General features: G+C 37.5%; 2 protein-coding genes across 4 annotated transcripts; one reads left to right on the top strand and one right to left on the bottom strand.

Moving 5' to 3' along the window:
- Positions 1 to 413: 413 nt before the first annotated feature.
- On the bottom strand, positions 414 to 13,522 carry mfn1b (mitofusin 1b). 2 transcript variants are annotated; one of them, XM_028027198.1, is made up of 18 exons: positions 13,361 to 13,522; positions 12,790 to 12,947; positions 12,576 to 12,711; positions 11,242 to 11,404; positions 10,488 to 10,612; positions 10,251 to 10,359; positions 9,241 to 9,348; positions 8,751 to 8,904; positions 8,358 to 8,425; positions 5,406 to 5,527; positions 5,026 to 5,152; positions 4,827 to 4,931; positions 3,867 to 3,969; positions 3,253 to 3,491; positions 3,005 to 3,178; positions 2,286 to 2,482; positions 1,961 to 2,095; positions 414 to 1,294 (listed from the first exon to the last, which is right to left on the bottom strand). In XM_028027198.1, the coding sequence occupies exons 1-18, from the start codon at positions 13,396 to 13,398 to the stop codon at positions 1,225 to 1,227; spliced, it is 2,331 nt and encodes a 776-aa protein (XP_027882999.1). In that variant the 5' UTR covers positions 13,399 to 13,522; the 3' UTR covers positions 414 to 1,224. The 2 variants fall into 2 exon arrangements, with proteins under 2 accessions (XP_027882999.1, XP_027883000.1); XM_028027199.1 differs by having other exon boundaries at positions 3,265 to 3,491.
- Positions 12,400 to 22,472, top strand: plaat1 (phospholipase A and acyltransferase 1). Of its 2 annotated transcripts, none has more exons than XM_028027213.1 (6): positions 12,400 to 12,555; positions 15,842 to 15,903; positions 16,611 to 16,660; positions 20,167 to 20,314; positions 21,071 to 21,339; positions 22,296 to 22,472. In XM_028027213.1, exons 3-6 carry the CDS (start codon positions 16,634 to 16,636, stop codon positions 22,395 to 22,397), a joined length of 546 nt encoding a protein of 181 aa, XP_027883014.1. In that variant the 5' UTR covers positions 12,400 to 12,555; positions 15,842 to 15,903; positions 16,611 to 16,633; the 3' UTR covers positions 22,398 to 22,472. The 2 variants fall into 2 exon arrangements, with proteins under 2 accessions (XP_027883014.1, XP_027883015.1); XM_028027214.1 differs by having other exon boundaries at positions 12,406 to 12,555; positions 15,672 to 15,903.
- The last annotated feature ends 476 nt before the right edge of the window (positions 22,473 to 22,948 follow it).

Genomic DNA, 22,948 nt, shown 5'->3' with positions numbered 1-22,948 from the left:
TGTAGGATTCCTGGCCTACAACTTGAGATGGTTGGATGTTTACAGTTCTGCTTATTAACAACTCGAGGTAGAAAACAGCATGTGGTGGTTCTGCTTTTGATATCAAAATGGATCCTGGACGTAGAGAAGCTTTAGCTTCCCTCATGTCAAGGTCATGATGTCTGCCATGTAGGAAACTACAGACATCACAGGATCAGATGCAGTTCAGTCAAGATTATGTCCCAATAAAAACGTTAAGTGTTTCAATCTCCACCCATTGCCTGTGTTGTGGTTCTGAATATGTATCAGTTTTAATTCTGGTTGGGAGTCACACAACTTAAGTCAAAGTGTCACAATTCGGACTTTTGACACCTCCAAGTTACATGCATGTAAAAATGGTGCCGTGCTGTCAAAACATGAATACAAACACAAAGTCAAGTTTTAGATAATTTCAGGTTTAATGCAATCTAGCAAATTTTGATACACATTTGAGAGGAAACGCAAAAGTTTACAAAATGCAGTGATGTGTAACTGCAAGCCCATTGTATTTTGTATAAATAAAATATAATATAAAATATCTGATAATGAAATTCTTTGAACTATACAGTTTGGATTGTTAGAAAATAGAAATAAAACTACAGTACATGCTTTCCTTCCGACTCACGAGTACAGTGCATATATTTACTGTTTCCTTGCACTTTTAATATAACGTGTATTTTTTTCACTTACAACTGATCCCGTTTGAACAAACGTCTGCAAAGGTCTTCATTTTCTCCATAAACACAATAATAAAAAAGGCATCTTTACAATTAAAGTCACAAAAAGGTTAGTGTCAAAAAACTGAATCCAACACCTGGCAACCTGACCAATGCATGATGCCCCCTGGTGGAGAGAAATTTCACAACCACTGTTCATTTAGGCAGATTTTTCCTTTTTAATTCAACTGCTTTTTTGTGAGCACCTGATGTTTCTGGCTGGGTTAAGAACAGGGAAAATACTTAATTTTTCCTGTGAAACCTACAAAATTAACAAATGGTTTTTCTGAGCAACAAAAAGAATCTTTCACAAACCAAAAAAGTCTTAATATCTGAGAAACATTGTAGGTACATTTGTTCAGAGGAGCATCAGCTTTGCCCCCGGTGGTGTGCAGAAAGAGTTCCATGTTTTGGTTGACTCAGTTTCCAGCATCGCCACCAGCAGTTGGCATCGTGAGCAGGACGACTCCAGAAGAGCCAGACTGCGGCTTCAGTCCTGAGGCTGCAGGTACTGCTTGGTAAAATCCTCCAGCTGTTTCTCGAGCTCTGTTGCTTTATGTCTGTGCAGAAAATAAAAAATGTATAAAACATGAACCAAATTTACCAAAGACGTTTGTCATGCACTTTTTGGCAACAACTAAATGTTTTGTTGGTGTCTGAAAAACGAGCAGTTTCAAAAACCTCCCGATTATTAAGTCTCAATCAGCGGGCACTGCCCTGTTGCCTAGCAACCCCAGCTCCAGTATGTTTGGTCAGCTGGTTTGTAAAGCATTTTGTGCAAAAACAAAATGTGAGGAACACAAACCTGTCCCAACTTGTTCAAGAAAGCACAATATGTATCCTTTTAGTTAGCAGAGGATAATTTTACTAAGTTTAAGCTGCTTTGCAAAAAGAAAAAAAAAGGGCATCAGTTCTATCTGTAGATGTACTAATATGGAGACTGTAGCTGTACCTGCAGAAAAAGTGAGTTCTACAAAGTTTCTATAAAAGCAAGGCACAATTCAAATTTTTTACATTTTTTGAAAATCATGTTCATTTTCCACAATTATGGAAACATTTTCTGTTGGTATATTTCATAATATCCTCAGAAAATCCATTAAAGTCTGCAAAATAGTTCAAGGAGTATAAATACTTTTGCTAGACATGGTAAAACTTGCTGAATTATCTGAAAAGCTACAAACTATTCCCCTTATTGTTGTACTCATGAGAAAGTGTTCAGGACTCACCGCAGAGTCTTTGAGCAGTTCTGGACGGTCTCCAGCTCATCTATATTAGTGGTCAGCTGACGGATGTTTGCCTCCAGATCCCTCTGCGTCTGATCCACCTGCTGACAGAGCCGAGCGAACGTCGTGGCCATTTCCCTGCGAACAGAGTCACACCGCTCAGAGGAGGAAGTCATGATGAGGGGAAAATACATTCCAATAGGTTTTTTACAATACTGCAAATCAAAATTATGAATATAGTTGTTGAATTTATCCAACAACACGAAACAAAATAATCTTTCAGTTACCAGGTTATTGGACAGGCAGCTTCTGTAACATCAGGACTTACTGTTGGACCTGGTGGCTGCAGTTTGCACTTGTAAAACTGACGATGAGCTGCAGTTTCTCAGTAGCAAACTCCACAAACTGCCGCTTCAGAGTTCGCTCTTTCGCTTTTGTGGTCCAAGTGAGTCTCTCGTACAAGTACACCAGGCCATAGAGGGAGGCCGACAGGGCAATAACTCTCCAGCCGACTGTTTTCCACACCTTGAGAGCAAAAAAAAAAACAACAAAAAAAAACAGTCAGAAGCTTTAAGACAAACCATTAAGAGTCAAATGGCAAGTCAAATTTAAGACCTTTTTAATGGCACCTTGAAGGAAATTTATGAAAATCTATAAACAGGATGGTTGAGGAAACTTACTGCTTTACAGTAAGTACAGTAAAAACTGTGAAATTGGCTTTGTGGCCATGATAAAGGAAAAAAAAAAAACTAGCTTGCTAGCTAGCAAGGATATGTTAGCAACAAGTAGCTGGTAACCTCAACCGCCTCAAGTCAAAGAAAGAAATGAAGACATTTGCGTGTGATTCAAACTTCAGCTTAACAAGAAAATAAAAATGTCCATTAATTAGTCTTGCAATGACAAAATTTAAGAGCTGTGGTCAACATATTTAAGGTATACTTAAATGTTTTAAATTCATTTAAGAAATTTTAATGTCTTTATTTTTTCCAGACTTTTTAAGGATGCATTTAGACCATAATTAAATACACACAGTTCATAAGGACATACCACTCCTCCAACAACGATGACGCCCATTGAGGTGCGGGAGGTGATGGATGCCAAGTTGGTTGCCATGGCTATCATCAGGTCTTCCTGGGTCATCAGAGCCTTCTCGTTGTTGGGCGGTGCTGCGATGGATGGGGGCTCAGACGAAGGCGTTACAGGAACTACAGCTCTAGAGTTCTACAGAATAACACAACTTCAACTTTAGGCTGGTTTACCCCCAAATACACAACATGATGTTTCATTATGTTCACCTCAGAAGGTACCTGGAAGTTTGGATCTACCAGTTTGAGAGCTCTCTGTGCATTAACAGAACCCAAGTAGCGGTGCACTAAAGCCTTCAAGCCCAACGAAAACTGGAACTCGATGTTTTCCTGGAAGTCACTGCAAATGGCAGCACAGTTCAGGTCATAGCTCAGGTCGAACGTCTTTTTGGGCACCAGCATGTGGACTTGGCTCTGAGCCGTCGAGGGAAGCAGAGGCACCATGCTCTCTGAAATGTTACACACACACACACACAAAACATTCGTATTTGAAAAAAGACTTACACATAGCTACCTGTCTTCATTTCTTCAAAAAAAAAAAAAAGACTTCATGGTTTAGTTTTGTAACAGCACCCTGTATATTTTTTTCAACGACCGCATTACCAGTTTACCTGCATCAGTGTCACAGAGGACAGTCTGCATGCAGGTCTGAAACGGTGATGCATTTGCAGCATAATGGGGCATGCGGTGATGGCATTCAGCAAGGACAAATACAGTACAGTCAGATGACCAAACGCTTCTGATTAGGTGTGGTCAAAATGATCCAGTAAAATGTGTTTTCTATAAATCTGTTGGGATTTCTTGTAATGTCAGTAGTCAGTTACCCATCATGTATTGCTGAGAAGACTGGACAGAGACGTTGATGGCGTTGGAGCAACGGAAAGCCAGGTTCTTTCCCATTCCCTGTTCCACATGCGCCAGCAGATGCTGCCAGTGACAAAGAAAGAAGTTCAGGTCAACTAGAGGAGAAACACTTTTCTAAACCGATCTGTTGCAAAAATAAGTTTGAAAAAGTCGCATAAATTAGACGGACTGTAAACCCTCTCCCCATTTTATCACTCTACTCAATGGTATTTAATTTAATACTGCAAGATTAACATTCCACACAAATATAAAATCAGGAGAAAGATATCTGAGATTCTGCAAGAAACTCCCTCACAGAATGACTTCAGTTTATTATAATGTTAAAGAAATGATTACAAGAACCAATGCAGTCATCCACCTGAGTTCTCCAATGGGCTGATAGCAAACACAAATATAGTGAACATAAATACTTGTGATTATGATTTTATAGTTCACATTACAATACAACTCCAAGCAGAAATTGCACTTAATTCTTTGCTTTTCTAGAACCAGAACTCACAAGTTTATCTCAACCGTTCTATTGGTGAGCACCAATATATGTTAAAGACCTGTTGCTGTTGTTGTATCAACCCTCCAGACCTCTCTGATTCTGGTTCAGAGCAGACCAGAACCAGAGGACCAAACACAGAGAAGCAGCATTCAGTTTTTATGCTCCACTAATCTGGAGCAAACTTCCGGATTAGTGGAAGTTTGCTCAACTGCAAAACAGCTGAAACTCTGAGATCCTTCACATCAAAGTTAAAAACCCACAGATTTAAAGTTGCCTTTGATTAATAATAGCTGGAACATTGATTAATATATTTGATATTTGCTTTTGATGATGAGACTTCACAAAATGTAATGTTTATTTTATGTTTCACAAGGGGTTACTGTATGATGTCCATGACTAGAGCGATCAGCTTTTATAGAGTTTTACTTACAGCCTTGTAGAGTTTGAGGACTTGACGTGAAGGGTGGAAATCACCGCGGAACTCGTCAACGATCACATGAAGACGGTCGATCTCCTCTCCCATAGCAATGGACACCTGAGTGTAACACAAGTACATAACTCTGACAGCATATTTACTGGTGATTTGGTTGCTGTTATAGGCAGGGTGAAGTTATCCCACTTCTTGTTACCTTGGACTCCACATCGTCGCTGATGGCTTTGATCTTCTTTTTTATTTCTTCAATGAGTAAGTTGAGTTGATTCCTAACAAACTCCAGCCGGTCTCTCTGATACTCTCTGTCCTCCAGTGCTGCCACTCTGAAAGTCCAAAACAAAACGTCACGACAGATACAAGCACCCAAGCAACTGAACAGTCAACTGTGTTTGCTCTTTTTAATTGTTTAACCACATTACGCTTAACTTTAACTACTCAGAAAATTTCTATTATCTAGTTTACCTGTTAAAGCCTTTAAGACATTGATAAAAAGACAATTAGTTCATCATGAACTGTAAAATTCTTAATGGCTATAAAATAAAAACAAGAGTGGAAGACATGCGGAGGGATGCTCACCGTTTCTCGGCTGCTTCAATGTTGATGGCATCCATGATGGTCTTGACTTTTTCTATGATCTGCTTGGCCCTGATAGTGTGCTGCTCAAACTTTGTTTTCACTGCTGACTGCGAGATACACTCCTGCGAGGCCACAACACACAAGTTTACTGTGACAGGTAGGCTGGGTGCTGCCAGACCGCCTGCATGAGTTAGCATGCGGTGTAGGGACAAACAGGACAAGATAGACACCTGCTGCTTTTAACTAAAGATGAAGGGGAAAAAATGGAGACACAGACGTGAAAATGACAGCAGCAGAGTGTGTACCTTGTGTCGCACAGCCCACATACAAAAGGGTCACACTTGTGTGTTGGCTTAGCCACAGAAAAGTTTGTAAATAATAGAAACTTATGAAAAACCAGACAAATTGTAGAAGAAAAGGAAACATGTCAAAACAAGAAAACATAGGAATGTTGTGTCCTTTGTTTCTATAGTGAACATAAATTTATGGACATAAAGATTTGTCTTGACATTAAAGCCACAGGAGGAAACTCCTCTGTTCCTAATAGGATGTTAGTTTAGACTAATTTCAAATAAGAATATTGTCTATTCTTATTTGATCAGTTCAATATTAATCAAATTTAAGCATGACTTTTGTTATGAATAAATACAATCTGGAAGTAAGTCCAATTGTCATGATGTGATGGACTTACACATTAAATGTTATACTAAAATCTGCAGGTACTTGCTGTTTATAACTGATTACTGGATGGCAAAAGGCAACTGACTTCATTGATTTAGATATGTTTTAGCTAAACAGAAAAGCTCTAGCTCAGGTGAGTTCAGGTTTGGCCAATTCCAGGCCTCGAGGGCCGGACTCTTGCAACTTTTAGATGCGTCTCTACTTCAACACACCTGAGTCAAATAATGAGGTCATTAGCAGGACTCTGGAGAACCTGACTGCACTTAGGAGGTGATTCAGCTGTTGGATTCAAGTGTGTTGGACCAGGGAGACATCTAAGAGTTGCAGAACACCGGCCCTCGAGGACCAGGATTGCCCACCTCTGGGTTAGTTCATAGCACAGCTTCAGTAAGTAATTACTAATGTTTCAAGGTTCAAACTTCCAAGTAGTTTTGCTGACTTTCTCAAATATACAACTACTTGTTTTGCTAAAATGGTATATGTTAAGGTGAAATAAAACTGAAAATATTAAAACTGAAAAATGCAAACGGATGTCAAATGAAACCAAACAACTGTTAACCTCACCTAAGTGAATCTAGACTTCAGCAATGAAGACGCAGGTTGAAGAACAGGCACCTAAATGGCCCTACAGGTGCCTGCTCTGAGTGGGGAAACATTAAAAAAAAAACTGACCAGGAGTTTTTCCCATCAGACTAGTCCAATGTTAACTTTGTGCTATTGTTTGCTTAGCATCACTTTTGTGCATTTCCACAACTGTAAGACCTAAATTTAGCGCAGATAAATAAATGAATGCTTTCTCAGCAGCAGCTGGAGGTGGGTTGAAAAACAGTAAGCCGCCAGTCAAAGCGCTATGTTTCAAAGTTCAGTCAATTATGTATATTTTTATACACATAAAGACAAAAAGTACAACAATGAAACAAATTTTTGACTCAGTTCTGCTATACCCGTCTTGGTCTTCAGACAGAGTCAATCAATTCTGATGTAAACACTCAGTTTTTCTTAAAACTGTCCAGTGCTGCAATTCTTGAACATAGAACAGCTTCTTGTGAAGTGTTTAAATGAGAAGCACTTGTTTAAAAAAGCGTTTCTGCATCATTTAAGACATCATACTGTGATATGACGTCATCTGTTTGTAGGGATATTGACATAAATAATATGATCTCAGGGTTTCCTCCAGTGTAGTATAAGCCTGGCGAGCCACCAGGCTTTACTTGTGTCCCCAACGGGCTAAACATTGCTTATTTATTTAAGTATTTTTAAAATGTTTGCATTTTTAACACTTTATTGTTGGTGTTCATGTATTAATCTTCCAATCTTTCAATAACACATATTTATCAAGTGATATTTAAAACTGTTCCTGTCAACTTTAAACATTTTTAACTAAAAAACACGACGAGCTGCTGAATGAATGACTGTCCTAGCGCCCAACCTCCGGGCGTAGCAAGTTTTCTGGGGGAAACCTTGAATCTGTGTTATTAAACTGTTTCTCTGCACTACAATCCTCCAAAAACCTCTGAATGAAACAAAATCAGCACAAACATTGACTGGAAGTCTTACGTTTACAGCAACATAATGATGTGGCTCTGAGCTGACTCTCTGGTTACTGAAAACCACCATCACACTACATGATGAAAACTCTAAATTGGGTATTTCTATTTTTTGCAGCAGCACAATTACACCAGAGATTTGAAGCAGGTATTAGTCCAATAATGGAAGGAAAGCCAGTTGCAGGTGTTTATCCTGCTCTTATGTGGTTCTCATTTTGATAGGAGGGAAAGGTTGGTGAGGAAAAGGTGACAGGTGAAGACACTCATAACTGGGAAAAAAAACAATAAAAAGACATTTATTACAGCAGCAGAACTATTGCACTTTGTTTCCTGAAAACTTCACGGCCTAATATTTGTATCATGTCTTTGGTCATTGACTTACATCATTATGCTGGCGAGTCTCTCACACAGACTCACCAGTGGTTTAAGATAAAAACATAGATTCTATGGTAAATGTTTTTTTAGGCAGCTGATAATTGAACAATGTAAACTAACCATTCTAGCTGCATAAAAAAACTCCAAGTCATTATCTATTAATCAACTTGTATAGATACAGGACTAAAGATAAAGCTTTGCTATAGAAAGGAGAGTCAATGAAGAGAAAGGAAACTGTAATGACTGTTATTAAAATAGAAATCAGTTTGTAACATAATCATCATGCCTTACTGGTAATTTTATTACCAGATATTAAGCCACATCCTCAATGTAACACTAGTCTGTGTACCTCAAACCTCCTCTCAAAACTCTGGAACTCCTTTAGTCTCTCCTTGAACCCCTCGGCCAGAGCGCCACCTGTGGGATAAAAGTATAATATAATGTTACCTAAACTCTATTTAGAGACTTCACCTAAAATATAAATTATTTAAATCTTTAAAAAATATATTTAAAAAAAAATCTAACTGTGTTTATTGTTAGCTTGTATTCATTTAATTTAGCATAAAAAGGTTTGTTTGCTCTCTAATTCTTTTCACTAAGTAAAGATAGAATACTTAAACAACAAATAAGAATACACACAAAAATGCAAAATAAATAAACAAACGCCATCCATGAAACTACTACACAACCTTTCTCTATTCTTGACTCTGTTCAACCAGGGTAAACTATATTTCACGTTCACCTGTTTCCGGCATGCCCTGCGCTCGCTGCATCCGAGAGTTCAGCACCTCTTTTGCAGAGACAAAGAAAATACGGTTGGGTGCCTGATCACGGTCAACAACTTTTAGTTCCTCCACAAGAAAGTTCACACAGCGGTCTGTGTGCTGCTTCCTCACCTGCAAAAATAAACACTTGCATCAATATTAACAGGTTCATTTTCAATGAGATTTCATTATAGAGTTGCAAAAAAACACAAATATTACATAAATAAGTAAGGTCATCATACAAAAGCAGTTTCTGTGAATGATTTAGAGGGGCAGAAAATCAGAAGATCTATTAATCAATTGGCATGACAGTCTCATTTTTCTTTTCCATTGCCACTTTTTATTGTCTGTTTGAAATAAATAAATTCAAATAAATTTGTAAAGTTTATTTTACTAGCAATAATAATTTGCCTAATGTGTTGAAATGTATTTGTTTGTGGCATGAAAGCTACAAGAGTTTTAACTCACATCCTCCATGTACTCTGGTTCATTTGCCGAGGCATCCCAACGATTGTTAAGGATGAAGATGTTTGGCTTTGAGAGACGCTCATTCACTTTGTGGAAAAAATGTTTTTCCTAAATGGAATAAAGACACAAGGTCAATAATATGCTTCAGAAAACAAACTCAGACAAGTCCATAGCAGTGAAAAATGTCAGGATGTATTCAGTACATCGTTTTCAGCTAACAGAAATGATCTAAACGAACACTGTTATACAACAACAAAATATATTTATTAATCTTCTGCCATGTCAGAATTTGGTTCGGGTCCAGTGGACAGCCACCATGGGAATGTGAGTCTGCTTTCTCTTTAAGAGCAGCAGTGACTGTGTTTAGCTTCACATTGCATGAATGCCTGAGCAGAGGGAGACAAGTGGAGCCTTTCTGAGGCTGCGTACACACAGCCGATTGCAATCTAACCAGCTCAGGATGGAAAGTATGTAAAAAGGCCTATTGAGTAAACATAAGTGACTGAAAAAACCAGACACAATTTGCTTGGAAATTAAATAGTTGCTGCTCAATTAAACCCTAAGTGACTACTAAAAGCATTCCATATACTATAAAAACAAGCTTTTAATGATAATGTTTCCTAACTATATGGAATTTTTAAAAAACAAAAAAATACCAGGGATAAATCTGTATTTTAATTATGTACTTGTTCCATATCATAGAACATATCTTTGTCAAGCATTATAAGCCAAGAACTAAGAAGAAAAAAATAAGCCACCCCGCTACCATCAACAACACATAAAGCAGTTACACCATTAGCACAACCCTGCTTCCTTGCTAAGGACACCAATCCTGCAAATCTCATGATGACACGACAGATTTAATAGACAGCACTAGCTAAATATAGGAATGACTAGGTTATGCCAAGTTTCATAATAAATAAAAGACTTTAAAACTTATCTAATCTGCTTAACACCTCATGCAAAATACCGGTAAATAAATCCCACAGGACACCGGTGTGAAATAATACCGTGTTCATAAGTGTCGATTCAGAGTTTGCCACGAGCACAAAGACATCAGCGTCCAGGCAAAACTTGTCAATCCAGCTGTCCAGCTGCGTTGTGACATCTGTCCCTGGACTAGAGGGAGAAAAATGTCCAAATAAATGTTAAAATGGGGAAAAACAATGCATTTTTACATTAAAATAAACTATATAAACTACTATGCAACAGTCGTGCAGGTTTTCCAGATGTGGTTTTATGTCTACCTGTCCACAAGAACCAGGTCGTCTCGAAGCAGAGCACATTTGGTTTTTGGCCAAAACACCCGGACCAGACAGCCAGCGTCCAGGCTTTCATCCATGTGCAGAGCATGAGCCAGCTGGTTTACAGTCTGCAGAGGGGATGAATGTTGAAGGAATAATAAACACATATAGACATATGCGTTTCATTAACGTGGAGGGAAGCAATCTCTGATAATATATTAACTCCTAAACAGAAATACGCAACAGCAAGTAATCAAAATCATTCCTGAAATACCCGTGACCACTAGTGGATCAAACTATGACGAGGAGAAACATTTTCTTTTTCGATTAAATCCTAAGCCTGTCTTTAGGAGTCAGTATGAAAGTCTCAACTCTTATTAAGGAACAAATTCAATCAAACTGTGTACTTAACAGTCTGACCTACTTTACTAACTCTTTCACAACAGCAAGAACATTTCAGTTCATCCACATTTTTCCTGCCCCTTTCACTTTATTCGACTACATACTGAGATATGAACACAATAAAAAGTCAAAATGTGATCCCTTATATTTCCTAATATTCACTAGTTTTGTTCCAGTCTGAAAACCAGATAAAGGCGGCAGAGTTAGTCTATTTAGAAGGAAATAATTATGTTGTGGGTTTGTGTTAAAACTTTACTTTATATTATATAGTTCTGATGTAAAATGTGACAAGGTTTAGGCATATTTGCAATAACAAAAAACTGACAAAAAATAAAACAAAAGCTAAGACGTTTACTTTAATGCTCTTCTCCTCTTCTGAGCCCTCAGTTTTAAGGTAGGCCTTCTCTTCATCAGTGCCTTCAACGCTCAGGAAGCAGTTAGTGGTGTGACCAATCCCGCTGGGCAGGACGCGGTCCCTCAGCATGGCATTAATCACTGTGCTTTTACCATTACTGGTCCTAAAGGAAAACATCAGAGGTCAAACAGGCCGCTTCCTGTTACTCAAATCAAACCAAGATGTTGTCAGTGATTTTAGTCCAAAACCAAGTTCCTACAATCTTAATTTAGGAGAAAAAGCAAAAAAAACAAAAAACAAATGTGTGCATATTTTATGTTTGTGACCTTTGGAGTTCATTATCTTTAAAATTATGGTGGCGGCACAAATACACTTACTACAAATATCTTTAAAATGGAGGTCAATAATCATTTTAAGGTCATTTCACAAAGTTGAAGAACACAAAAGGATGAGTCTTTGGCTCATTGTTCTCCACCACCCAGAGTCCCTTCCTCAGCAAACTTATTTAACAAAACCAGTATGTTTTCTATGGGATTCAGGTCTGTCACAGACAACCCTGAAACAATTGTGACCCATAAATCTGGTGCTGAGGCTACCAGATTTATATTTACCATTTCCTCATATAATAACTCATTCTAACAACATTCCTAGTAGCTTTGTAGGAAAAATAGGGCCACAGGATCACAGATCTTCCACCATACTCTACAGTGTAAATGAGGTGTTTCCACATATTTAACCCTTATTTTTGTGGATAAAACGTTGAGTCCTATGCTGACCAAGGCACACAGTTGCAGTTGATTTCTCAGAAGAGTTCAGCTAATAACACACATTTATTTGTGGTGGTAGGACAAGAAATGCTTATTCCAGGCATGTCACCAAAATAACTAGTTGGAAGGTAAACATTACGGAGTGTAACATACGTCACTCTCAGCAGTTCTCCCTCAGTGAGCTTTGGAGGGTTTCGCCCCCTTAGATGGAAAGAAGCTAATAATTGTGGTTGGTATGTTTTATTTACTAAAAAATAAAGTTAAAAAATGATAACAAAAAAAGAGCAAAAAAGCCACATATCACAGCCAAAGACCTTCAGGTCTTGAGATGTTTTTGTTTGATTTTTTTGTTGATTTTTAATTCTATTTAAAAAAAAGAAATCAGCCATATACTTGTATAAATGAATTAAACTTACTACACTCCCACATATGGTTGCAGGACACTGCAAAGTGAAAGTGAAACACACCTACCCAGGGTATTGTATTTTACATCCCAAATTAGAACAACAGGAAGGAAAAACCTCTACAGCAGGATATCAAGCCTCAGGTGAGGAGTGACGCATTTACCTGCCAAAAAACGCCACCTTCATGTGCCTGCGAGCCAGGACCTCCTTAATGACTGCAAGCTTGTCGGCATAGGTTTGAATCTCCATCTTCTGATCTTGAGTCGCGATTGTCCCCAGAGCCTCATTCCCACTGATGACTGTCAGCACAGAATAGTTCAAAAAGTTAAAGACAGATGACAGCTCTTTAACGTTTAGTCATAAGTTGACAAACTCACCTTCGACAAACTCTGATGTCTCTTTCACGTAGCTGAGAAGTTGTTCAAACAAATTGCTGATCTTCTTCTTGGCTACAACAAAGTGCTTTAGAGGAGAAAAGTCCCCCCGAGCTGAATCTGTCCGCCTGAGTGTTGGAGTAGAAGCCATGGTGCTCAATCTAGAGACAAGGGAAGTGTTACACAAACTACATTTAATGCATTTACACTTTATAGACAGCGCGCATAAAACCCACCATCGTACCATTTAGATTAAAGCCTAACAGGGCTAATGTAGCTCCACAATATTGTGGCTACTCTGAAGGAATCTATCTTTAACCCAATGTAATACTCATTAAATCCATAACATAACTGACGCTTAAATTGCTGATAATATAAAAAAATATTAAATAATTACTAACTGACAGAGATGTTCCTGTTTTCTAGGCTGCCTGCAGGCAAGCTATAAAAGTCGAAGTGTAATATTTAACCAGCCGCTATGAAGCTAGCACGCGTTAAGCTAGGCTAGTGAAAGCAGCGGCAGCGGCAATGTGGTTTGTGCTAACATTAGTCAGAAGTGTAAATATATCCTCACCGCAGTCCTAATAAAGCGGCGTCCACTTCACATAACATAAACACAGATGTTCTACCCTGACTACACTAAATATCCTCGCACTTCGCACAAGATTCGTCGCTGTCAACCTGCCAAACCTTCTGTTTGTATCTAGCACCGCTGCAAGGCAAGCTAGCCACCGGAAATACAACTGTGACACAAGTTCTTAAAAATAAAAGCCGTCACATTGCGGAAAATGAAATATAAAAGTGAAATGTGTTTTAGGTCTAGTTTATTCTTTGCTAAAACAATGCTTCTTGACAACAAATTAAATAATGCTGAAAAACATTTTTATTTATTCTATAATAGTGCCGTATTTGAAAGAAACGTGATGTTTAGCAGATGAGTATTTTGTAGCTCAACGTCTGAAACTATCTCTGCCTTAAAATCCAGAACATGCTGCTAATGGCCAATCTCTGGCTTACCAGAATTTCTCTTGCTTGCTATTATTTTGTGCATAAAACATGACTTAAGCTCATACATAAACAACAGAAAAGATTAAACTGCTACCATTAAATTTAAATTGTATTATCATTTATATCTACACTATATGTATCAAGTCATAAAGGTTTATAAGGATGGAAATTAACAAACTCTAAATTTATAACTTTTACATTTCATCTTCTTTTTGAATCTCAGAAGAATTTGACATGTTTTAAATTAATTACAATACATTTTCCTGATTATAAATCTTTGTGGTTATTTGTCAAATAATTAAAAAAAAAATTTTTTTACTCTTTTAAGTTTGACTTCATATATTTTCAATACAAGTTAATGTGAGTATTTTCCACGCTAAAGAATTATTATTATTATAAAACTTGTTTTATTTTGGATTTTTTTTTTTCACTAAACTGAACCAGCTTGATGAAAATCAAAAAGGGGCGGGGACTGGTGGTGACTCGATGCCTCCAGCGGCCAATCAGCGAGCTGAATTTACAACCTTCAGCGCCCGGTTTACTGTAATCAAAAGTTTACAGAGGTCAGAGCTGCAGAAAAGCACTAGTTGAAATATATATATAAAAATAAGAAGTCTCTAAGAATTTTCTACGTTTTTCTTTTTTAAAAAACATTGTTTTTATTTGAATTCATACATTTGTTATATTCTTAGTAACCAGAGATATAATTCACACATATATATTCCAAGTTTCTATGGGTTCCAATAACACATTTGTAGCATATTTGTATATGAATAAACATATGATTTGAACATCTTGGTCAGGAACAAACAAATGACCAAACGGATAAACAAATCAACCATAAGAATACAGACAAAAGGAAGAAGGAAAACACACACACACGCACGCACGCAGATGCACACACACACATACATAAAAACTGTCAGACAGGTACAATAGAAACCAATTACATTTCCCCAGACCAGTAATTTTCTTTAATATTATTTACCAGGGCCATACACATCTTATAATAATTTTCTTCATCTATGAGTTTTGCATCTTTAACAAATAAATAAAATGAAGACCAAACCTCCTCAATTTTTTCTTGCTGCTCTTTTTGCATGTATGTTATCATTTTCAACGGAAAAGTTATTAACATTTGTCTAATCTAAAATGTGACATGCAGACTATCAGTTCTTTTCCAAAAGAGTGCAATACGTTTTTTTGGCATACAAGAGACACATATCTATCAAAATATGCTTGTTCTGGCTATATCTATGACCACTGGGGTATAGTCTCAAGATAAATAGAGCAGAGTCCATTAAAAAATCATTTGAAATAATTCTTGCTGTTATTTTCCTAGCCTCCTCTCCAAGAGCTGGTTTTGTTACATTGCCATAACCATTGTAATAGTGTCCCTTTCTCCACCATGCATTTTGTAAACAAATCAAAAAATATTAGGGTTAAATTTATTCGGTTTTACAGGTGTGATGTATTTTCTCGTAGTCCATTAGTACTGTCATTATCTAAATTTTGTACTAATGGATTGCATGTGAGCTTTGGTGCAAGTTAAACTCCACTTCTCAGTGGTAATTTCCACTCCTAATTCTTCACTCCATTTTGTCAGAATTATATCACAATTTTCTAATGAAGTTGACATTAATAGATTATAAAGTTCTGATAAAACTTATAAAAATTGTTTGTTTTTTTAATAAAAGCCTCTATTTATTTGGTTAAAATGTGCTTTTATTTCTTCTTTTTTTATTTTTAGCTTAACCTGGTCTTTATTCGTTTAGACTAAAATAGCAGTGCATTCAGTGCCCCGCATGCATGTGTCTGCCTTTTTGTGTTGTGACTGTCAGTGAATCTATGTGTGTGTTTGTGTGTGTTTGTGTCAGAGAGACAGAACTTAGCAACAGTGGCAGAAACTACAATCAGCCAGAACCGTGAACACTGAACAAGCTCCAGGAGAAACCTCCGACATCTAGTTTGGGATTCAAACAACTCAGTGAGCGCTTTTCATCCTAAAAACTTTGGATCACTCTTTTTTGTTGTATTTTCCCTGTAGTTTTGAGTGGATTTAAGATGGAGAAGTAAAATGGCGAGGAAGAAAAAACTACTGGTGTTTGAGTAAGTATGAAATTTCTAAGCCTTTACAATACACTGCTAACATAGAAACAAGCTTATTATCATGTAAGTACATATAGTTTATATGTTTCTCTTTTTTTTTTTACATCAGTAGATTACTTTCTGAAGCTGGTAGAGTTATGCTTTGATAATTAATTCATGGCCTTTATGCAGCTTCATCGTCATAAATAAATTATGCGATGGTCATACTCTCTGCTCCCCCAGGGAGATATACATTTCCCCTCATTCATAGGCAACTTTGATCCAATTTTCATTTTTTTGATCACCAAACCTTTGATACTCATTTTCTCACCTGGTAAAACTGACAACAAAAAAATACACAACTGAAAACAATTTAACTTCACGAGGCACTTGTTCCTTCAGTGAAAAACAACCTGAATTCAGCAATTTTTCCCTCAGTTTCCACATTGTGCTGGTTCTATTGTAGCAGAACAGGCAACACAGAAGCTCATATGTGTATTGTGTGTGTTTGTGTGTGAGTGACCGAGCTGCTGTGTTCTCTAAGTGACCTCTGTGGTGTACCATTTATGTAGCATTCTCTTTCACAACAACATTTTTGTCGTTTCCTCATTCCTGTCACATTTAACCAAAACCTAAATTAAAATGTAAGAATTTTTAAAATTTAGAAATTCATTTGAAGATTTCCAACCATCTGATTGGTTGGAAATCTTGTCTTCTTTTGTCTGCAGAATTTGTGGAAGCATGATGTGGGATGGATAAACAACGACCAAACTCTGCTGTAAGTACACTGAACGTCTGTCACAAAAAAAAAGGACGATTTTAGGGCCAGTTGCAGCATGTGGCTCACAATAACTTTACTGTTAGTGCCATACTGTATGAATAATGATCTGATATTAACATTTACAGTCATATTCAATAAATTAGAATACGGGTTCCGATGAGGCTCATATGTCAGATAAAGCACCTTTTGAAAATACTTTTAAGACCCTAAAAAACCCCAATTTCTGCTTTAAGAATGTTTTTTAATCGGTTTGATGTCATATTCTAATCTTAAATATCATATTTCATTACATGATTTCTTGCTTACAAGAAATCACATAAGCAAGAAATTATGATTTCTTTACATATGTAAAAAAAAGTAATCTTTACTTATGTAAAGATTTTTTCACAAAAGTAAAAAAAAAATCTTTAAAATATGAATCTGTCTGGAATAAATCTACATAATGTGTTTACTGAAATACATAAACTTCTCATTAATATTCTAATTTAGCTGTAGCTGACCAGGGCAGATAGTGTGCTCACTTGCACACTTTCAGCTACCCCTTTCATAGAGGGAGGGAGCTGTCAAAAAAGAACATTTCAAAATAAAATAAGGTCTCCCTGTCACACCTCTGGATATCAACAAGTTCAAAAACCTGAGAGCAGATCTGAAGGCCACTCTTGCTAAAGAGCACAAATGGAGTGAAATTGACAACCTCCCCAAATCCAACAAACTTTTTTTGAAACATGGAGTGTCATTCCCTACATGTACGTAAACATGAAAAAGTATACGTTTGGAGTCCTGACCCTGAGCTTTCTGACCCCTCTGCTGACCCTCAACCTGGTGACCTCATTGAGATATTCAGACCAGCATACCAGCACTGGGCTCTCTACCTGGGAGATGGTTACATCATCAACTTAACTTCTATTGATCAGTAGACAAAGACAAATCCCAGTGTTCCTACAGCTAACCTGAGTAAAACTCTGTCCTTTGTCCCTCAAATATGAAAAACCTGCTTTTAACAGTAAAGTTCCTCTGCATTAAGTAGACTCAACAGATGTAAACATGAAAAAGTATGCGTTTGGAGTCCTATCCATCTTTGGGTAAACATACTTATGCTAGCAAGTTTTCTCAAGTATGAACATTAAAAAGTTCAAATATTGCTCCCGCCTCACAAATGAGAGCCTACAGTCCTGCCTAAAGTCACATCTTACAGCCCCGACATATAGGGAAGATCTGAGGCGAACTTCAGGAACAGAAATCACATTAAACAGTTGAGAACACTAACATTTAATAGGCTATTATTTTTCAGAAAAAAAATACAGTGCTGCTTGAAAGTTTGTGAACTAGTTGAGTAGTTTAGATTTTTCTTATTTTTAACCATGATTTTCTTATTTTGTCATTACCAGTTTTTGTATATGAAATGTCAGGTTTATGTTCATCGATTCCATTTGCTTGTTTTGAGGGAAATGTATGAATTGCAAGCAGACTAAATGAAACATGGAATCAGAGCATCTGCAAAAGTAAATGAACCACAGCTGCACTGGTAAAGACAATCCGGTAAAAGACTCGGGTGAAACACATGTGAGTTCTCAAGCAATCAACTAAGCAGACCAATCAAATGAGACATCCTTGGGAAAAGTTTTGAGGTGCACAGGTTAAATGGGAGAGGAAACCAACCAAACCACTGTTGTGTCAAGGCATAAAGACCAGATCAACACTGCTGAGAGGAAAGGAGACATCTGAGGACATCAGAAAGAAGGTGGTGACAGCCCATCAGTCTGGGGAAAGCTATAAGACCATCTCCAAAAGATTCTAGCTTCATCCATCCACTGTGAGACAAATCATTTACAAGTGGAGGGCACTAGGCATCACCGCAACTCTGCCCAGAAGTGGACGGCCGTCAAAACTTGCACAAAGAAGCACCAGAAAAATAATAATGCAGGTAAAGGCCAACCCACGCATCACCTCCAGAGAGTTGCAGACCTCTCTGTCAGCATCTGGGATAAATGTACATGCGTCTACAATCAGGCGAAATATCAATAGACATGGCATTCATGGGAGAGTTGCTAGAAGGAAGCCTCTGCTTTCAAAAAAGAACAAAGCCGCCCATTTAAACTTTGCCAGAGAGCACTTGGACAAACCAGAGGCTTTCTGGAAGTCCATTCTCTGGACGGATGAGTGCAAAATTGAATTATTTGGCCACAATCGATAAAGCGCCATGTTTGGAGGAAAGTAAACACTGCATTTAAAGAAAAGAACGTCCTCCCAACAGTGAAGCATGGTGGTGGAAATGTGAAAGTCTGGGCCTGCTTTTCTGCCTCCGGACCTGGACGACTCCATATAATACAGGGAACCATCAATTCCCAGGATTATCAACAAATTCTTGACCAGAATCTCCTGCCATCAGTCAGGGAGTTGAAGCTGGGATGGAAATGGATTATGCAACAAGACAATGACCCAAAGCATTAAAGCAAAAGTAAGAGAAAGGAGATTCACACTCTGGATTGGCCCAGTCAAAGTCCGGATCTCAATCCCATAGAAATGCTGTGCCAAGATCTGAAACGGGCAGTACATGCCAGATGTCCCCCTAACCTCACTCAACTGGCAGAGATCTGCAAGGAGGAGTGGACAAAAATCCCATAAAGCAGATGTGAGACACTCGTTTGTGGTTATAGAAGACGTTTAGTTGAAGTAATGGCTGCAAAAGGAGGAGCCACAAGGTACTAACTGAAAGAGTTCACATACTTTTGCACTTGGCAGATTTTCAGTTTTTTGACAGATAAAATACTTTTGTTGAATAAATAATGAAAACATGTATCCTTTTTTCTTTGTTTCCCTTATTTGGAAGGTTTGCTTTACAATTTGAGATTTGGATGTTCATTTCACATGATTATTATAATTTTTCTTTAGAAAATAATGACCATGTTTGGGTGGTTCACAAACTTTCAAGCAGCACTGTATATATATTTCAGACCTGAAGCTGATGTAATTCTTTTTTTTTAATATTCAGGTGCTTTGGTTAATTGCAGGCCACGAAAATTACCCAATCGAGGACGACAGCACACTGAACTGGACTTGTCACAAAAGTTCCTAATTTTATGTACATTTTTTAAAGCATCTAAACTGTGGCTTTGTATTTTATTTATACTAAAGTGTGCTTGTTTTTATTTTAATTTTAAACAAATATGGGAAGAACTCAAATAGACCCGCATAGTTCAGTGTTAAATTAATTTCAGAATAGGCCTACTCATGCATGGTGCACTTTTGTTGGTTGTGTTCCATTGTTTTAACATGTAAAAAATAAAATGTAATAAAAAATTTCAACTTTTGTTTTTTATAAGCTGTGTTACGTTTTGCTGCTCTAGACTATTTTTCTTTTGTGAAGGAGGCGACAAAATGGCTCTTTTGACAGTAAAGGTTGCCGACCCCTGTTCTAGTTGTTTTATTTACCAAGACAGTCTTTTTGTGACACAAAAAAGGTAATTTGTGAAAATAATTGTCTTTTCTGCTCTGTGTATTAGATGGCCTCTAATGACCCTGAGCTTTCTGAGCCCTCTGAGCCCTCTGCTGACCCTCAACCTGGTGACCTCATTGAAATATTCAGACCAGCATACCAGCACTGGGCTCTCTACCTGGGAGATGGTTACATCATCAACTTAACTCCTGTTGGTCAGTAGACAGTGACAAATCCCAGTGCTCCTATAGCTTAACTTGAGTAAAACTCTGCCTTTTGTCCCTCAAATTTGAAACACCTTTTTTTAACAATAGAGTTCCTCTGCATAACGTACACTCAACAGATATAAAGCAGGGTCAGTCATGGCTTAGCTAAAAGTTGATTTTCTGCCTGGGGGCAGAGCTATGAAAATGGATGCAAAAGAATAGAGACCTAGGGCATAGGTATAGCTTCCTGCAGGGATGCAAACATACAGTCAGAGCTACAATGCAGTAATTTACAAAAAAAAAAATCTTCTGCAAGAGGTGAAGATTTATGTTCACAACATATCTGCACTTCATGTGGTAGAGTTTGAGCTATTTGAAAAATAAGAAATACAGAAATGCAGAGAAGGTAGCAAACCGAAAATCTAATTATGGTGAAAGTTTCTACTATAAATAACAGATCCAGGAGGAGGTATTTAAATTCACTTCACACTTTTGAAAAAAAAAAAAAAGAGTTTCTGCTTATTGTGGATACTTGTTAAATATTATCCCAAAGCAATATCAGATATTTTCATCTGTATTGTTAGTAATGGAAAACAACCATTGTAATCCTATTTTTTACTTTTAAGTTGCTTTAACAAGCTACAAGAACTGCTTTTTTTTCCTATCTTGAGATATGAGGTTCAAAACTCAGTGACGTTTTGATAACTGTAACAAACATTTCTCCATTTTTTTACTTCTAATGATAAAAAATGGTGTCTCACACAGATGAGAGCCAGGCAGCCGCCATGTCCAGCGTCAAGTCTGTGTTCAGCAGGAAGGCTGTGGTGCGCATGCAGCTGCTGAAAGAGGTGGTGGGAAACGATTCGTACCGCATCAACAACAAGTATGATGACAACCACACACCTCTGCCTGTCCGTGAGATCATCCAGCGAGCTGAAGTCCTCATCGACCAGGAGGTGTCCTATGACCTGCTGGGGAGCAACTGCGAGCACTTTGTGACCCTTCTACGCTACGGGGAAGGGGTTTCTGAGCAGGTCCATGACTGTTTGCTTTGCTTTTTTCTAATGTGCCATCAGAGCATCATTGACACATTTAACTCCTTAGAAAATGCCTGATGAATAGTTTCTTCTTGCGGCCATTCTTTGTTTCTTTTTTTAATGTTTTTTTTTTACAAGAAATAAGTTCATGCCTCTCGAAACATTGACAATGGTTGTATTTCCTCAAATTGAAATACTGTGAAAAAAGTTCCCAAGAAACTTTCTAAAATGATCTTGATCAAATCTTTAGGGGATCAGAGGGTCTTTTAGATTTCTCTTCTGACCTTCGCACTCATTTTCATTACAGTGAATGATAAGACACTGTATTGTGCAGCATGGACTTAAAAAACTGAAGGAGATAGACATTGAAGAGGGGGAGAAGGAGCTTTTAGGCATCTTCAAAAAATTCAGAAAAAATGTTTATCAAGACATCTTTCTTTTGGAAGAAAATAATTGGTCTTTTGTAATCAAGTGGAGAGGTCAGCCATTTTGTTTATAAGAAGTATGCAGGGATATTATCCATTTGTTAGTAAGTTTACACTTTACATTTATATTAATGGCACAGAACTGATGTATACCGTTTCTCTTAACTTTAGTTTGAGTAAGTTTTATAAATGATTTTTTAGTTTCATTTAGCCACAAGTAGTTTAGATAATAATCATGTAAGGCAATTAATTGTATAATATTATGGGTTCATTTTTATGTTTTTATTTACAGTTTCACAAATTTGTCCTGGAAACATTGTTAATGAAGATGAAGACAAACTGATGTCAACTTTATTTTCATGTCTGAGTTGTTCGATTTTTGCAATACTCAGGACACTGGTTTAGCTACCTGTCACTTCACGTAGCTCTATGTGTATGGGGACAGAATATGCAGTTCTACTAATTCAAAATAAAGTGTGAGTTTGGTCATGCTGAGTCCACGTCCTGTACTCTTCCTTGTCTCTGCAGGCTTCACGGGCCATGGGGGCCATCAGTCTGGTGACGGCAGCAGCCAGTGCCTTCTCTGTCCTGGGGCTGATCAACACACGGTCCAGAAACCGGCCTTTCTGAATTCTGAGATCTGCACTGCAGGCTGTCGTTCCCCAGCGTTCATGCAACTATAATAAAAGAATGTGAAAACAAAAATGAACTGATGCTAATTTTTGTGCAACTCATATATTCTTCCCGTAGCTCTACGTGTATGGGGAAAGAATAGTGAAAAAACAGCATCACGTCAGTCAGAATGGTATGGAAGCGTTTGGGAGAATGTTACTGGACATCTGAAATGATTGAAAAGGCTCTTTTGGACAAATTAGAGAGATTTCTTACTGAGGATTAGACAGACTTTCCCACTCAGAGAAAACCACTGCACATGTATTAGACTGCGGCCTGCGAGTAAAAGGGGGAGGCGATGGCTGACAGCTGTACCCTAAACACGTAATTAGTAAGTCACGTCAAAAAAGCGCAATGAGACTTGGATGTAACGTGTAATGCAACGCTTTATAGAAATGTAGTAAAATATAAACTACAGATACTTACTGTAAAAGTATAATGTAGTCAAGTAAAAGTCGAAAGCATGCACAATTAAATCTACTTAAGTAAAGTACAGACACATGAAAAAT

Source organism: Xiphophorus couchianus, chromosome 9, assembly GCF_001444195.1.
Source record: "Xiphophorus couchianus chromosome 9, X_couchianus-1.0, whole genome shotgun sequence".
NCBI classification, from domain to species: domain Eukaryota; kingdom Metazoa; phylum Chordata; class Actinopteri; order Cyprinodontiformes; family Poeciliidae; genus Xiphophorus; species Xiphophorus couchianus.
Note: the sequence above shows the minus strand (reverse complement) of the source record. Positions and strands in the feature narration are given on the sequence as shown.